This window comes from Hippocampus guttulatus, chromosome 5, assembly GCF_054856545.1.
Source record: "Hippocampus guttulatus isolate MCC_2025c chromosome 5, RoL_Hgut_1.0, whole genome shotgun sequence".
Lineage (NCBI taxonomy): Eukaryota > Metazoa > Chordata > Actinopteri > Syngnathiformes > Syngnathidae > Hippocampus > Hippocampus guttulatus.
The window spans coordinates 5,676,107-5,692,974 of record NC_141265.1 but is presented as its reverse complement, the minus strand read 5'-3'; the positions used below and the strand labels follow the sequence as shown (position 1 = coordinate 5,692,974).

The following is a 16,868-nucleotide window of genomic DNA, read 5'->3' as shown; positions in this document are numbered from 1 at the left end:
AAAAGCCCGAAGAAATCATGAAAATGTGTAGTTTCTCAATATTCTCAACTGTTCAAAGACCCTTCACTTTTCTTTTAATTTGCTTTTTTTTGTCTTTTGCCCCGTTGATGGCAAACGAGGGATAGACATTCTTTCCCCCACCCCGCAATTTTTTATCCTTGTAATGCCTGACCTATCGAGGAATAGCCAGAAAAATCTGATTTTTGGGAACTGAGATGTGGGTGGGGGTGGGGGTTCCATCCGGTAGACTCGCCCATTGCGGAAGGGTTGTGGTTTGGGAGAATTACAAGTCATTTTAAAATCATGCCGTGCACAGTTAAGAGCCTGAAAGTTACTTACAACGATGTCAGCGAAAGAAATACTTTTACTAACGGCGACACGGTGACTGGACAAGTCGTTTTGGAAGTGACCAAAGATTGCAAGGCGGAGTCGCTTTACGTGAAATTTAAGGGCAAAGCTGAGGTGGTCTGGAGCGAGAAACACGGCCAAACTACTGTCACTTACCACTCAAAGGACAAGTATTTCAGCATCAAACATTACTTTTTTCGAGACGGAAACGCCACTGGTACGTGTTTTTAGTTTTGTGGGGGTCGATGTTGCATTGCCGTGCAGGTCCAAACTTGAATTATTTGAGATGCCTAGAGGAACGATTTGTACTTAGCGGAAAGCGGTATAATTGGAATAAGATGTTCTGGAACCACCGTTATTTGTTTATCATCGGGAAATAAAGCTTTCTAAATCGGAAAATTTAGCTCAACGTGTTTTCTCCACATTCGTTCATATCTTCGAAGAAACGCCGGTATGTAGGTTTGTTTGGTTGCTTTTACAAACATATTGGAAGTACGCCTTTGAGCTGGCATCGGTTTGTTTACCTCGTAGCGGCAGTAGTCATGTTGTATGAGGCCACACTTACATGGCTACTTGAGTAAAAATATATAACGTAAGTATCTTAATAGGGAAAAAAATTGTAGAAGTTAAGTTGCAGAATATTACTTGAGTCTTAATGTAGCTGGCATTTGTTGTTAGTCCTATAGCTGTAACTCGTAGATTATCCCGGACTTGGAGGACTTATTATGTCCCACTCATCAAATATTCATTCATCCACATACAAATCCTAAAACATACAGTTTCTGAGTATATTTACTTGTCCTCAGACCAAATTTAAAAAAAAAGAAAGAATGCTTGAAAACAGTTTTTAAAATACCAAATAAGTCTGCAAGTTGCCCCTATTATGCCATTTTCCCTTGTCCCACGCCCATATTGACCACGTTCAACAATTCAAATGAAATTTAAGTTTCATTTTTGGGGTATTGGTTTTTTTCATTGTTGTCTTTTGTAAGTGTGGGAACATTTGTTTTAATAAAAAGAATCTTTCAAATAAGAATTATCATTCATGGAACGTGTGTCTCACAACATTTTTAGCATGGTAGTAGAAGAACAAAGCGTGAATCGCATGCTATGCTGGAATTGACATAATCAGTTTTTGTTCGTATTTGCAGCTCATTAACTCAATTTACTCCTTTACTTAGACTTACAAACCCATTAATATTATTATTATTGTTATTATCACTACTATTATATATGAATATGCAATACAAAATCAGAACAGTGAAGGCTTATTTTTCAAAAATGTTGAAGACTAAATGTCCTCCAATTCTGGAATGACCCAAACATACACACATCGACGCAGGTAAAGAAACTATAATATGACATACAGTAAAACTAAAACATAGAAGTAAATGTAGTTGAATCATTGATGACTATGCGGGAACGATAGGATTGAAATTATTTCAGTTTTTATTCATCACGAACAGTGTTGCACGACATTGATTTCATTATAGTACTCCCACTCCTTCCCATTTTAAGTCAGTTGAAAACTGTAAATTGTGTTCTTCTTATCAGACGATGATCAGTCACAACTGACCAATCAGCATGGAGAAACATGTATGTATCCAACAATTTTGTTCAACTTGCAAGGCCTGCTAGATTTAATATGGAATGGTTCATCATTTCATGTGTTGTGTTTTTCAGACAGTAATTTACTTGCTGCAGGATCTCATATTTTCCCCTTCACATTTCAGTTCCCTTTGCAGTAAGTCATCTTTTGAGTGTGCTTAATGAACAGAAAGACAAAAAACTCTTATAGACGATAGGATTGTTTTGATTCTACACTTTATATGAAAGTCATGGTCGTCTTATGTTGTGCATTAGGGAAATGCCCTCGTCCTTCAAGGGGTCTGTTGGTAAAATTGTGTACCTGCTGGAAACCAGGCTGAGTAGATCCATGAGGATAAGCTCAAAAGATACCATCAAGATTCCTTTTGTGACACAAGCGGTCCCCGCCATGTTGGAGGAAGTCTTGGTAAGTGGATAGTTGCATCACAAATCTGTGCTAATAATAATGTTTACATGCATATGTTAATCAGGTTACTGACTTCATCAAGTCTCTTTCACACATCTCTATAAAGCCCCAATATGCACAGAGGGCCAAACAGAGCCCCCCCCCCCCCCCCCCGCCCCTTGACGCTAGGGGTCAACGATGCTCCTTTCAGCTCATTTAGTTGTGAATTTTTTTCAAAAAGCAACTTTGCACTGAGGTTTGATGTTGTAGCTCAGTGGCGGACATTCATGGCCAGCAAGGCCTTCTCTGCTGACCTAAACATTCCTACAATAACATAAATTTAATTCATGTTATTTTATTTTCATAAATATGTAAACTAAATTATTCTCTGTATTCTTTACGTCATATTATTTCCACTTAGTCGAGTGGCTTTCAATGTTATTTTAAATAACATTGAAAGCCACTCGATAAATAACTTATTTATTATGGTAGAATTTTTAACCAATCATATTTCAACTAGCTTGTGTTGCCAGGTAAATTAAATTTGCTCGGGGCCTTCAGATTAAACAGAGCAGGCCCCTGTGCGCTGTAAATGAACGGGCACAGTCAGGTTGCAATAGCCAATCAGATCATGAGTCTGCGCACCGGGGCCAGCTAGAAGGCCTTACGTCGAGACTGGCCATGCGCGTTCGGTGATTGGATTAGCGCCTGCTAGAGGGAGCTATCACTGCATTTTAACCCAAAATGGCCAAAGAAGAAGACGTTGATCTGCTTGCAGAACGACTTTCCACACAATTTTTAAGACGGACCTTCCACGAAAAGCTGGATATTGTGCGTAGTGGTCGCCCAACTCCTGCGCTAGCTAGCCTGTCCCAGCAAGGAAAAGGGGTTGTTCGTCATTTTCAGACGAGCAATTATGAACGGTACCCGTGGCTCACAGCCTCCGAGAAACGCTGCAAATTGTACTGCTGGAAATGCCTATTGCTTGCAACGGATCGATTTGGTGTTTGGAGCCACACTGGATTGTTTTACCAAGGCAGCAAGGAAACATCAGAGCACGGCTGGGCACTTACAAACTACGGTGCGTTTAAAAACGTTTGGGGACACTCGCGTAGATGTGCAGCTAAGTGAACAGGCACTACATTGGTGAGTAAATGAATTTTATTTTACATTTCTTCTTGTCATTTTATTTCGTTAGTATTAAATTAATGGTAAAGAAATAAAATGACAAAGATATTAAAATGTATCAAATAAATCTGCTCACCTGCAATTTATAATGGTGCATTGTAGTCACCTTCGTGCACAAAAGTTCGTTCAATCTCAGCTGCTCAACATCGTCAGTTATTTGCTGTTGTATAGCCGATTCTCAAAATGCAAATGATCTGTTTTCTTTATTTTCAAAGAATAGTTTGTTTTGTTATTGTTTGGTTGGCGTCTTATATGAAACTGCGACATTGCGCAATTTATTGGACAGACTTGTTTAAGATCACACAGCGTCATTTGGGTGCCATTTTATTTAGTATTTTTAAAACCTATTTTTATTTTTGACAATATCTATAAATTTAGTTTCCTGCTCTTAATTGTGAATACATACTTGATGGTTTTAAATGCTCCTGAAATTAAGTGCTGCTTGACGAGCCTATACTGTATTGTGTTCATGTATGTGACGTCACTGAAGGCCTAAGGTTGAAATGCACGGCCCGCCACTGTTGTAGCTACTTGTTTTCTGATCAAACTGGTATTTAAATGGATAACTTTACATCTCTTTACATCTTCAATGTGTGTGTGTGCGTGTGTGCGTGCGTGCACGTGTGTGTGCGCGCGAGTGCGCATGCGCGCGATGTGGCTCTTTGCAGTAACACAGTAAAAAAATTGGCTCTTAGTCTTTGACTGGTTGGCCACCCCTGCGCAACTGTACTCTTGGGAAGCAAAAGACACAGTTGATGACTTTTACCAAAGGGTTGTTAACCATTACCTGTGTTACTTGTTTGTCATGCACTTAACAAAATACAGATGTATTATTTTGAGGAATGCAACAGCATGGTAAATATCGCGGTATATCCATTTCAAATTCGTCCTCATAATAATGCCCTCTGAAGTCACGTGTAAGAAGCCGTCGGCCAGACTACGGGCTGAGAAGTGAAATACTGCCCTCTGTTGTCAACCTGGAAACCAAACTTCTGATTGCCTCTAACATGCTGAGTAACATGAAGTTGTGATTTAATGCTTTGTCGTTATGTCTTTGGTTTAAGGCTTTCCAGAATCCAAGCAAACAATCACACTTTACGACAGTCCATTCCCCTTCTTTTTTAATCAACACAGTGTTATGCATGTATAATGCCATGTAACTTATCGTGACCGCCACCCGTAGTTAAAATGCAATACATACCAGGTTAAAAATAACATGACACATGGCCATTCTTCAGCCCTTAAGTCATGTACGTACAAACACCAATTGGCCAGTGCAGTCGGGGTAGGATCAAGACTCCAATAACAAACTTTGCGAACACTCAAAGATTCGACCAATTCAAGTACGTTTTGCTCAACGACTTAAACCCACTTAAACGAAATGAATAACCAAGCAGACATGTGGGATTTCGTTCAAATCTGCCCCTATGCTCAATTGCTTTACTGAGGCCAGACCAAAAGCAGACCCTCACCTCCCTGGAATGTGTTTTCCCTCAGACACCTCAGCATGAATCTAAGGATAAAAAGATGCGTTTATTCAACTCCGGAACTGTTGCTATGGATGTCAACATTGAAAAATCCGGTTTCTGCCAAGGTAAGCGTACAGTACTTATAGTGACATTGAGTAACGCTAACCCAAACATCTGGGGCGCACTGGCTAAATCCATCTTGCTCTGGGTTTCAGGAGAGGGCATCAATGTTTTAGCCTCCATTCAGAACAACTCCACTCGTGAAATCAAACCCAAGTATTGCATCTACAGAAAGCACAGCTTCTTTGCAGGTGGAAAGAGGAAAGTTGATACGAAAGATCTCTTGAAGGAGGTGGGGGAGCCTATTCCTCCATCGGCCAGCCAAACAGTCAAAAGAGTCATCACAGTCCCCCATGACCTGGAACCTAGCATCCTCAACTGTAAAATCCTGAAAGCAGAGTACAGACTCAGGGTATGTTTTTTTTTCTTCACCTAATCAAATGACCATTGAATTAAAGTTGCTCTAATTCCATCTCGTCAACATATCCGGCGAGATCCGTCGGGCTTGCCGTAGAGCAGTGTTTTTCAAACTTTTTTGGGCCAAGGCACACTTCTTTCATTGTTAAAATCTCGCGGCACACCACTAGCTAAAAATGTGTGGGGGGAAAAAAAAACGCTTATTTGAATAATGAATATATATATATATATAAAATATATTGTTACTATAACTGTTTTTAACATTGAAGAATGACGTTATAACAGCTTGAATTGGAATCAAATGAACACAAAGAAAAAAGTATTTTCTCATCTTTCATATTTATTGTTTCACCCTCGTCCTGCATTCATGCGTCACAAATTCGCTTGTCTCTCGTCGAAACACAAGGCAATTAGCTAGCTGTTGCTGCTCCCTAGCGGTATGGGAGGGTACTACATGATTACTTTCTGGGCTATAGGCACACAGGCATACAAATTGGATATTTTCCCGCGGCACACCTGACAATGTCTTGCGGCACACTGGTGTGCCGTGGCACAGGGGTTGAAAAACACTGCCGTAAAGCAATGGTGTGAAAGGCAAGGCCCGGGGGCCAGATCTGGCCCGCCACATCATTTTATGTGGCCCGTGAAAGCAAATCAAACATGTCAACTTCCATGATGCTTGCTAAAATCGCTACCATAATTTAAAATTCTCAAATGTAATAAATAAGAGCATTTTCTTGGCACCAAACCCCTCAGTAGAGTAACTTAAACAATAGTTGAATAAACCGCTATTATTGACTTTTTTTTATTTGGCTTCAGTCGTAATGGCCCTCCAAGGGAAACGGTAACCAAAATGGGGCCCACGACAAAAATGAGTTTGACACCCCTGCTCTAGAGGAATTAAAACTTTATTTTTGATGTCCAAGTTTCAGGGCAGATAGTTTATTGAAACAAAGCAATGGTTTTGTCCTGTGAGCTGTTGCTCTTCCTGAAAAACCAAATGCTTTTGATGAAGGGGATTTGCGGGAGCCAATCCCAAAAGGGGATCTATCCCATTATGATGAAAAGTCTAATTTGTACAGTTTTGATTGGACCGTGACAACATGGCCCAACAGACTGATGCTGCAGCCCATCTGGGCTGAATTCACATTTCTCATCGTGACCCTCTTTTCCACAGGTGTATTTGGATGTCAAGTTCGCATCAGACCCAGAAATCAAATTTCCCATAATCATCCTTCCAGCTGCTCAAGCATCTGCCGTGGCAGCAAGCGTGCCGTCGACCGCTGCTGGATTTGGATTTGGATCATTTGGATCCCCAAACCCACCAGCCAGGGACACTTTCAATCCTCCACCTCCTTATGAATTTTATAGCATGTACCCTTCTTTAAATTAATGGATTTTGATGGTCAATGACATTCTCAACACTTCAGCTACTTACTGCTCATTTCAAATGTTGACCCATTGTACTTACTTAATGTAAGATATTTTTTAGATGTGTGAGAAAAGCTCCAGTGGCCTTGCATATATTCGTGAGATTGCTCTTTTTGCTCATCCAACAGAAATAACTGCAGCCGTTATCCCACACTGGTTAGTTGGTTGGTTGGTCATACCTGGATTGTCATACCTGAATTGAGTGTTTCAAACTAGTACGTGAATGTCTTTGTCGGAATACATCTCTCTTCTTTTCCCTCTCTGTTATGAGTTCAGACAGGTCCTTTCATGCATTCTTATAAGGATTAGTGCTAGCATATTTGGTCAGTTGGAGGTGTCTCTGAATGCAGAGGAAAAGAAAATACGTTGTTCCGTCTTTTGTCTTTGGGTCACAAGTTCAAAATGTGTTTAAAAGGAATGTTGCAATGTGTTAAGAAAGTTACTCTGCCTTTGGCCATTTTGCGTGATCCATCGGAAGTGTTACAGTTACAGATAGAAAAATAGTCAAAATTTGTAAGTCAGAGACAAACGAGATACCGTAATCTTACATTGGGAAAAAGTAGCAAAGCGGGTCTGTTTATTGGTAGACTGAAAAAAAAAAATAGTCATGAATTAACTTTACGCAAACATGTACATTGGTTACACAGGATTAAAATGTGTTAAACTGGCATGTTGTTTTCAAGAAGAGGGGAAAATTGCATTAGTATAATGTACCACATTTTATTCACATGCAACCAGTGTACATGATCAAATGAAATACTTGTTTTTCCAGTTGATCCCGACTTTGTTATCATAAATTTTCTTTTTTTTTAAGTGCTAATCTCAAATCTTATTTTATCTTTTTAGTATGGCTGTTTTAATCCTAGCGAGCGCATATGTATTTTTGACCTTCAAAGTGTGTAAATATGTAAACGTTTCTCCCACTATATGGGTTTTTAACACGTACGATCCTGGAAACATTGTCGGTCACTATTAATCAGTGAAATGTAGTTGTCACTGAATGCTATCAAACTGTACTTTGGCAAAAAAATAAAAATACATTTGTGTTGTAAAATACACATTCGTGTATGTTTTTCATTAGTTTATGTAGACGATGTCGTTTTTGGAGTACAATATGTAAAATGATATCTACCTGTTGTCGCAAAGTAAAAAGTGACTGCACACTGTTATTACTATTTTAAATGTTGTGTGTGCGTGTGTTTTAATTTGAGTTCATTTATTTTTTTTGCAGCCTGACTCATCCTATTCCATTTAGTTGAAAATGCAAAAAAACCTGACTGACCACAACATGTCATACACCTCGGCTGATGAAGTGATAAAAACACACAAGCGCATAAATAGAGCGCGCAGTCTGCGGATAAGGTCAAACTGCTGCTTGTTTGTCACTTTTGACGTATCTTTACGCAAAATGACCATCATTCATTTCTCGATTGAATATGATGCAATCAATCGTCAAAACATCTTCACAAACGGTGATACCGTCAGAGGAAGAATCATTGTGGAGGTGTTAAAAGAAACTCGAATCAATTCGCTGACCTTGACGGCAAAAGCAAAAGGAGAAGCCCATTCGTCCAATGCAGACAGCAGTTTTAGTGTTTACGAGAAATACTACACCATCAGACGTCAACTCTTGGAAGAAGCAAGACAAGATGGTAATGTATGTTTTTCTTCTTATTTTTTTTCCACCAAGAGGCATTTTCGTGGTGCAATGACTTCACTACCGTATACTGTATAACGTAAAACCTTAATCATAAAATGAACTGAATGTTATACAGGGGAAACATTTGACAGTACCAAAGTTATCACTCGAGGAAGACACATATTTCCTTTTTCCTTCAAGATTCCTGACAGGTATTTGGTTTTTCCCGTTTTGCCAGGTTAGCACTTGACTATTCGTCATTTCTTCATTTTTATTCTCCTCCACAGAGAAATACCATCGTCCTTCAAATGCGCTTTATGTCAAATTGTTCATAAGTTGAAGGCAGAGCTCAAACAACCACTGAAGCTGCGAAAAAAGGCTGAAACTCACTTCAAATTTGTCTCCAAACCAACTATGGATATTTCTGGACATATGGTAAGATTTTTTTTTGTTTTGTTTTGTTTTTTTGTAGATTCACTGAACGTTAACTCTTTGTAAGAAACACTGACTTGACTTAACAGGTTGTTGTTTTGTCAGGTGCCTTGGTATGGTTGCAGTCAGACAAACGTCAAATTCTTTGGCTCTGGAACAGTTACAGTGGACGTTTACACTGACAGAATAGCATACAAGCAAGGTAATCACGTATATGGATTCATATAAAATCATTTAACTCCAGCAACATTTCAGCTTTTGGTCACCATTATTCACCTGTGGACCCAGAGGAGGGCGTTCCATCGTACTGATGGCAGGTCCATCACTGCATCACTGACGGATGCCCGTTTTTTTTTGCTGACAGGAAACTTAAAATGCATCGTTTCCTTTTTTGGAATGATACGATGCATTTTAAGGGCAGCAAAATATGTACCACACACACACACACAACATCATATTTGGTTGCAAATCCTTCACTTGCAATAACGGCATCCAAGCTATCAAACTGTCTGAAATGCAAGGGAGTATGAGCAACAATTGTGGCTGTGTTTAAAGTCCCCCCCCCCCCACAAAGTGAAAATAAGCACGTATTCTAAATATCTCATATTTTTTTGCAACGTGACCTCGGTATGAGCCCATCTATCTGACAGTAGTAATTCAGTCACGGTTCTTTTTTTTTTTTTTACACTTGGCAGTGACGTGACGTCATTTTTAGTAGGTGTCGCCATGAAATAAGCAAATCAAAAGCCTTGCCTCATATCCCCAAAATATTTCTATCTCCTCCCACATCGCTCCTCTGTAGATATGAGATTATAGAAAGATAAGGCCCTACAAACTGGATGATATTTACTTCTGTAAACACCTTGTTGTCAGTGACGTCGTCCCTTCTGCACATGCGGGTCACTTTGGGAACGCGTTTGGTTCACACACCAGACAGATTAAGGTCGCATTCAATTTGTAATGTGGACGATAACACAGTAACATTGGGTTGAATTACTCCTGCGGGAAAAGTGATTTAAATTGAGTTAAATTAAATAAACCGTGCCACATACACAACAACTATAGTAGCTACCTCGCTTCCTTATAAAACTACAACCTTTTGTCGTTTTGGCGTGTATTTTAGCTATGTAAAATCAGATATGACGGTTGAAGTTATAAATTGAAGTTAACCATACTACCCATCTTTTTAACCTTTATGAACCTTTGCTTTTCCTCATCACAGGTGAAACACTCGCAGTGCGGGCTGAAATTCAAAACCATTCAACACGTTCAGTGACGCCAACGTTAAAGTTCTACCTCAAGGAAAATTCCTTTGGAAACGGTCTGCAAAGTATCGTTGTGAAAAAGATCCTCCAGATGGAGTCCAAGGCTGTTGCGGCCAGTAGCAAAGACACGGTGATGAAGAAAATCCCCCTCCCCAGACGACTACCACCCTCCATCTTGAACAGCTCCATTTTCAGGCTGGAATATGAGCTGAAGGTAAACTACACGAGCTCAATGTTAACATGGGGACACTGCTCTTATTTCCTTTTTCTGGTCTGGTGGTCAATTCTGTGTAATGAATAAATAGATACTGCTGACAGTATCAGCCCTATCCAATGCTAGGCGAGATTTTATATGCCCCCCCCCCCATACCAATCTATGTATGATTTTTTTGTTGTTGTTGTTGAATTTTTTTTAAAAAGCACAATTTTGACAGGTCTATCTGGATATCAAGTACACAGTAGACGATGGGGTCATAATTCCAATTGTTGTCCTTCCTGACATACAACATCAGCCAAGTTCAGCGGCATTTCCCACCGAAACGTCCGAGAACACCAACCATCCGACTTTGAGCAACACACCCCAACAACATGCAACACATCCACCTTTGGACTCTCCGCCTTCTTATGAAACCTTGTTCCCTTCCTAGTGTGGTTCTGACATAAATGGAAGTCGACCGATTAAAAAACAAACAAAACAAAACGCAACACCAGAGAATAGCTGCAAGATGGCAGGAAATGATTTTACCTTGCCACACCTCGGGGATTACATTTGAGACTTTGTGTCTCGATTAAACGGCTCATCCGATGTGTCATCCCTCATTTTAAATTTTTGTTTTCACCAACACCGGAGGGGGTGATTCAAAATTGTTTTTGGTGCAGAAACCAACTAAGATATGTGTTTGAATCTAGTCTGAGATCGTAGCAGATGTGCTAACATCGCTAACGCCCGCATGCCGGAACCGGCAGATGTCGTCAACACGTCGTTCAGGCGAGGTTGAGATGAAACACGGGAATTTGCATTCGGATATTTTCTATTTATGAATTTATTTTTGCCCCCAGTTGCAAGCCGGTGTGGTTCGTATTTAGCTCGCCTCTCCCCATTTCACCCCGTCTTTGATGAGGTGGCGAACGAGGAGCACACATCCTGCTACCGGTAACGTAGAGTTACTACTTGTAACACATTTCACAGCATACAGGCGTATGGCGGGTGATATCTTGGAGATATTTACTCAATGCGTTGTGATATGGGAACACTTTTTTTTTTTTAAATCCATGATTAAATATATTTTTCTGAGGAAATTGGCCAAGTTCCAACAAGATCTAACACAAAATGTTCGTGCATTTTCTTTGTCTGTTCATTAATTTCAACGTCATGTGAACCACTTCTCGAAACAGCGAGGCTTAATGACATCATATCCTTGCAATGAATCACATTTTGGTACGCGCTTCAGAAATTCCATCCTGGGTTGGTCGACACGCTTTTAAATCTCGGTTCTTTTCTGCCGAAACTGCGGTTTTGCCTTTAACATCCATGCGGCTCCTGGGATGACTTCTTCTGTGATTGCCACCATATTTTGGATGTTATGGACATTAATTGTGGGTTCAAATAAGGAAAAAGATTATCGCCTCCATAAAATCCAAAATATTGAGGCGGAGGTTGAAGGAAGGCTTGCTCCTATCACTCTTTTAAATGAAAAGGTGCAATTCATTATTTGAAGATTGCTCCAAAATGTATTGATGAAATTAAAAAAGAATGCCAATTTCATTTTCCTGCACCATCTTGACATTGCCGTTCCTTTGGATAACTAAATTTGAGGGTTACTTGAGATTACTATCAATCTCAATGCTTGAATATTTTCTTGTTTTATGACAATTTTGGTTTGTGGTCTGCCGTGAGCACTTTCCATTGTAATAAAGTTTATTTTAAAATAATTTTGAAAGAAAGGCTGGAAAACACCCTGAACAAAGTTGACTCGAATACCACACCCAAATGCTTTATTGGATAATTGTTCCCCTACTTTTTCCAAATTATGGAACCGACAGCATTTTAAGTCAATGAGAAGAAGCTAATTTGCGTTGAAGAAATGAAGTCTAGTGTAATAGCCACTTGCCAAAAAATGAATTATCGATCAAGTGATGGTTGTAGGGTCGGTCAGTGGTCACATTTCTCAACATCCCTGGCACAAACAAATCGGTTGGCTATAGAGCAAAGATCCGTGTCCCAGCGTAGATCTAGAAGTAAAACACAATGAACAACAATGAAAATCTAATCACGGTGTCCAATTTCCCTCTGAATAATTCCAGCAAATGTTGCAACTATTGATAAATCGTAAATAATAAGCAATTCACCATCATCTTCAATCTCAACGCAATTTCCGGAGTTGGTGTTAGCGTTGAAGGCAGTGAAATCGACGTCCGAGCCATCAGTCCAGAAGAAGAGATCATCCTGGAAGGCAAGGAACATGTTTCAGGGAGTTATGCCAAAAGCGATTCGCGTGCCTGTTTGTTTGTCACAGGACAATGCAACATGATGTATCCTTTTCTTCCTGTGCCGCTTTTTTTTTTTTTTCAGGCTAAAAATAGTCCTCAAACTCGCGCCACGGTCAAAACCCCCCTGCTGCCTCGTCCTCCATTTGTTTACTCAGAAGTCACGTTTAAGCTTTTACATTTTCCACCCGACGTGAGAATATCCATGAATGAGTCGGCTTGTGCTTGCAAATCTGTTGTACCCCTGATTTTTTTTTCTTTTCTCATCACGTGTGGGGTCTTGTCAATGTTTATCACGGGACAACGATTTTAAAATCTTGCCGTGTGAACCGGGCTTAAAATAACTCTTCTTGCGCTTTTCAAGATTTAGACCGCAGGTTCACAAAATATTGCATGCAATAGATTTTACAGTTGCCGTTATTTCTTTTAAGAATCGAAAAAAAAGTTTCACCCCTAAACCCCGGTGTAGTCCAATCCAGACGTCAGCAGAAGGGTCCGAAGTGCCGTCCTGAATCACTTGGAGAACTACGGCGTATTCCAAAGCACTGCCGATGGAGACCAGATTCCCCTCAAGAATGTTGCAGATCCTCTAAAAGAAGAAACGACCCAATAGAAATGAGAAAACATGTCATTCAGCACAAGAAAAACTCCAAACACCAAATAGAAATGTTTGCCCTGAGATTACAAAACATTTGATCCAGGATTTTATACCTCTGCATCTGCAAACGCTCTTGGGTAATCTTGAAAGATTAAACAGCGGTCGTTCAATTGTGTCCAGCCTTTAGGACAGTGATTATCTGCAACACAATTGGTGTTGGGAAGCTATGATGATTGATTCTGATGGCAAATGCCCAAATGAATACATTGTTTTTTGTTGTTGTTTAAGTATCACTGAGAAACCAACCTTTCTTCTTATCACTCGTTCTACTCTGTGAAGAAGAAAAGTTTGTTGTTCAAACCACGAGAGAAAACGAACACAAATGTAGACAGCAAAAAAAAAAAAAAAAACATCCAAAGACATTTATTTTGACTTACAGACACCAGTCCGATGATCCCACAAAGGAGGACAAACCAACGAAGAAGGAACGCCATCTGCACAATGATAGAAAAATACACTGTATATCTGTCGCAAAAAAAGGCATATAAGGCGGAGTTGGGTTTCAAATGCGGAGTGTCAGTCTTACCTCTACGGTCGCGAGAATTGATGCTGGGACACGGCACGGAATCCTTTTATATCAGCTTGCGACAAACAACGCTCAAAATAATTACACGTTTAAAAAAATAATAATACAGGCATCCCAGGTGAAGTGGTGTAAGAGAAGGGAGAGGCTCGAACAAGGTGTTGTTCTCACTCCGACCTACACATTATGCTTTTCATTTAGACAACTTGAACACACACCCAACTACATCAGAAAGATTAAAAAAAAAAAAAAAGTTTTGCCAGGCACCGGTTCTAAATTCATCGTTCCAGAAATGAACTACTATAGTTCATAGTTCACTTCAGTCACCACAAACCACCGAGCCCTCAATAGTCACCTGCACATTCCTCGATAGGCTGCGGGGTGCTTTCAATGTGACGTTTCAGCATCACCATTGATGTAATTGAAGTCCAAGATATCCAATTTTTTTTTTTTTGTTCCCCCTTCGGAATCCTCTCTGACCTTCTCATTGGATTGGATTGGATTAACTTTGTCAAATGTACTGTATGTGTAACAAACAGCTCATGAAATTCTTGATTGGAAAAGTTTTCTTTGGTCTTCTGAAAATCATGACAAAGGTGGGTTTTGATGCCCACCCGAAAGAAACGCTGTCGATGAGGAACACTGTCCGGCTCGTTAATACCACGAACTGTTGCCATGGTTACAAGGCACACTTATTGCCGTTTGTTAGCAGGCCGAAGAGAGCTTTACATTTTTGGAACAACAGCTTGCCGTGACTATGATTAACCGCCTCTTCTTAAGGATCATTCTTCTGCCACGTCATAGTGTTCGTGGCACAAAGGCCGCATTTATCCTTTGCCGTGTGTGTCATCGGGGTGGGGGAAGAGGTGGAAACTGCACCCGGCTGTCAAATTTTGTGATTGTGTTTGTGCCGCTGTGTCATTTGCGCAATATCCTTTGTGAACAGGATAGGAGGTAAAAACTGCGCGAGCAAATCAAGAGCAACGAAAGGTGCTATCAGGGGCTGCAGTTCATTTGTGGATTTGGCCCATTTGCGGATTTGGCCCGGCGGCCCGGTAGTCCAGTGGTTAGCACGTCGGCTTCACAGTGCGGAGGTACCGGGTTCGATTCCAGCTCCGGCCTCCCTGTGTGGAGTTTGCATGTTCTCCCCGGGCCTGCGTGGGTTTTCTCCGGGTGCTCCGGTTTCCTCCCACATTCCGAAAACATGCATGTCAGGCTGATTGGACGCTCTAAATTGTCCCTAGGTGTGAGTGTGGGCGTGGATGGTTGTTCGTCTCTCTGTGTGCCCTGCGATTGGCTGGCAACTGATTCAGGGTGTCCCCCGCCTACTGCCCGGAGATGGCTGGGATAGGCTCCAGCACCCCCCGCGACCCTAGTGAGGATCAAGCGGTTCGGAAAATGGATGGATGGATGGATGCGGATTTGGCCCATCATGTGCAGCATACATATGAAAATGCAAATAATGTGGTTTCATGAAAGTGGACTGAGCAAATGTTGTTCTTCCTCGTACAGATGAACACATTAAGTGGCAGTTAGTCATCAAAATGATTGAGGAGTCCTGAAATCTCGAGCACTGCTGAAGCATAATGTAAGTTCGGAAATGAAATACTGGTCAAATGAGTCCTGCGCTAGATTACATATTCACTCCAATTCTAAAAGTGAGAACTGTGCAGAAAATGGTGATAATTCAAATGGGGATTCAAGTGGCCGTGAAAAAGTGAACATTGAATCCAAATTTTTGCGCATATTGTAAGATTGTTGTCACTTAAATGGCAAGCTCAATATGTGCGACACACTGAAGTTATCCAATACGAGAAAGCAAGATTTCAAAAACGATGTTATGACTGGCAGTATCACAAATGACCTGACAAAGTTCATCTGCCTCCAGCATCCAACAAAGTCACTGCCAAAGAGTTGCAATGAAATGCACGCATGACCTGACAAAGTTCATCTGGCATAGTGAAGTCACTGTCAAACATTTGCATTCAGCTACGCTACTTATGCGGCCTTTCAAGATGAGTCCAAACACACCCATGACTAAACCTGCCAAGATGCCAACAACTCACAGGATTTTCTTTGTAGCTGGTATACCAATAGCAAGAGAAATGTTTTCTGCCGACAAAGATGCTGTCAGCACTCTGTAGATGACATGATTACCCAAACATCCAAACACTCCACGCACACACCCGCAGTTTGGTGATTGGGGAATAACATGGGACACGTCATTGAGGTCTTTGGCACTGAAAGGTATACAACACTTAAAAAAAGAAATCTGTATTTGGCTGCATGTCAGGTACGCACAACCTGCATGTCCGTAAGTAAGTCCGTTCTTGACGTCATTTGGGTGTTGCTGACAACTTGGGACTCTGGGCCAGCCTGAAATCATGACGGTAGTTCACTGGTGGACTCACCGGACAGACGATGCACACTTTTCGAAAATTCGACCACTTGTTTGTTTCTTTCATACTACGAGAGTCATTCAGAAAATAAGATGAATTTTTCGGTATTAGGTCTTCTAAGACAGACAAGCTTTTGGGTTTTTTTTTCTTTGCACAAGCTTCCACATTCTCTCAACGTAAAAATCTTATGACTGATGTCTCAGCCAGTCGCTCACAACACTTTTGACTTCATCTTCACTTTCGAACTTTGTGTCAACTACCGTAAACTGCTGAGCCAGGTCAAGACAGTCGTAAAGAACAAGTCCAGGGGTCAGAAAGAGTCATCTTGCATCATGACAACGCAAGGCCTCACACAGCAGCTCAAACGGTGGAGACCATCAACGAGCTGGGCTGGGAACTGTTCCCTCATCCCTTTCAGCCCAGACCTTACCCATTCAGACTTTCACCTGGTTGGTCCCTTAAAAGGATTCACAAAAAGCACGAAGTTTGAAAGTGACAATGAAGTCAAAAGTGTTGTGAGCAACTGGCTGAGACATCAGTCCAAAGTTTTTTTACGCTG

General features: G+C 40.8%; 3 protein-coding genes across 3 annotated transcripts; 2 read left to right on the top strand and 1 right to left on the bottom strand.

The window, feature by feature from the left end:
* Window positions 1-278: 278 nt before the first annotated feature.
* On the top strand, window positions 279-7,962 carry LOC147204732 (arrestin domain-containing protein 3-like). Its single transcript, XM_086112416.1, has 7 exons — window positions 279-565; window positions 1,903-1,944; window positions 2,032-2,092; window positions 2,212-2,362; window positions 5,027-5,123; window positions 5,214-5,470; window positions 6,653-7,962. Exons 1-7 carry the CDS (start codon window positions 304-306, stop codon window positions 6,866-6,868), a joined length of 1,086 nt encoding a protein of 361 aa, XP_085968542.1. The 5' UTR covers window positions 279-303; the 3' UTR covers window positions 6,869-7,962.
* A 292-nt stretch (window positions 7,963-8,254) lies between these two features.
* LOC147204731 (arrestin domain-containing protein 3-like) lies at window positions 8,255-12,007 on the top strand. The gene is made up of 6 exons (XM_086112044.1): window positions 8,255-8,558; window positions 8,682-8,757; window positions 8,833-8,980; window positions 9,083-9,179; window positions 10,200-10,456; window positions 10,677-12,007. The coding sequence occupies exons 1-6, from the start codon at window positions 8,315-8,317 to the stop codon at window positions 10,887-10,889; spliced, it is 1,035 nt and encodes a 344-aa protein (XP_085968170.1). The 5' UTR covers window positions 8,255-8,314; the 3' UTR covers window positions 10,890-12,007.
* Window positions 12,008-12,215: 208 nt separating this feature from the next.
* Window positions 12,216-14,651, bottom strand: LOC147204730 (struthiocalcin-2-like). Its single transcript, XM_086112045.1, has 7 exons — window positions 13,914-14,651; window positions 13,765-13,821; window positions 13,634-13,658; window positions 13,441-13,526; window positions 13,181-13,318; window positions 12,592-12,688; window positions 12,216-12,474 (listed from the first exon to the last, which is right to left on the bottom strand). The coding sequence occupies exons 2-7, from the start codon at window positions 13,819-13,821 to the stop codon at window positions 12,395-12,397; spliced, it is 483 nt and encodes a 160-aa protein (XP_085968171.1). The 5' UTR covers window positions 13,914-14,651; the 3' UTR covers window positions 12,216-12,394.
* Between the last annotated feature and the right edge of the window lie 2,217 nt (window positions 14,652-16,868).

Bases quoted from the DNA above. Each gene is read 5' to 3' on its own strand.
- LOC147204732 (XM_086112416.1), top strand. From the start codon at position 304: ATGCCGTGCACAGTTAAGAGCCTGAAAGTTACTTACAACGATGTCAGC. The intron at 5,124-5,213 runs GTAAGCGTACAG...TCTGGGTTTCAG, and splicing joins AAAATCCGGTTTCTGCCAAG to GAGAGGGCATCAATGTTTTA. The intron at 5,471-6,652 runs GTATGTTTTTTT...TCTTTTCCACAG, and splicing joins AAGCAGAGTACAGACTCAGG to GTGTATTTGGATGTCAAGTT.
- LOC147204731 (XM_086112044.1), top strand. From the start codon at position 8,315: ATGACCATCATTCATTTCTCGATTGAATATGATGCAATCAATCGTCAA. The intron at 8,758-8,832 runs GTATTTGGTTTT...TCTCCTCCACAG, and splicing joins TCCTTCAAGATTCCTGACAG to AGAAATACCATCGTCCTTCA. The intron at 10,457-10,676 runs GTAAACTACACG...CAATTTTGACAG, and splicing joins GGCTGGAATATGAGCTGAAG to GTCTATCTGGATATCAAGTA.
- LOC147204730 (XM_086112045.1), bottom strand. From the start codon at position 13,821: ATGGCGTTCCTTCTTCGTTGGTTTGTCCTCCTTTGTGGGATCATCGGA. The intron at 13,527-13,633 runs GTTGGTTTCTCA...ATTGTGTTGCAG, and splicing joins AACGAGTGATAAGAAGAAAG to ATAATCACTGTCCTAAAGGC. The intron at 12,689-13,180 runs GTGAAACTTTTT...CTTGCCTTCCAG, and splicing joins GACTACACCGGGGTTTAGGG to GATGATCTCTTCTTCTGGAC.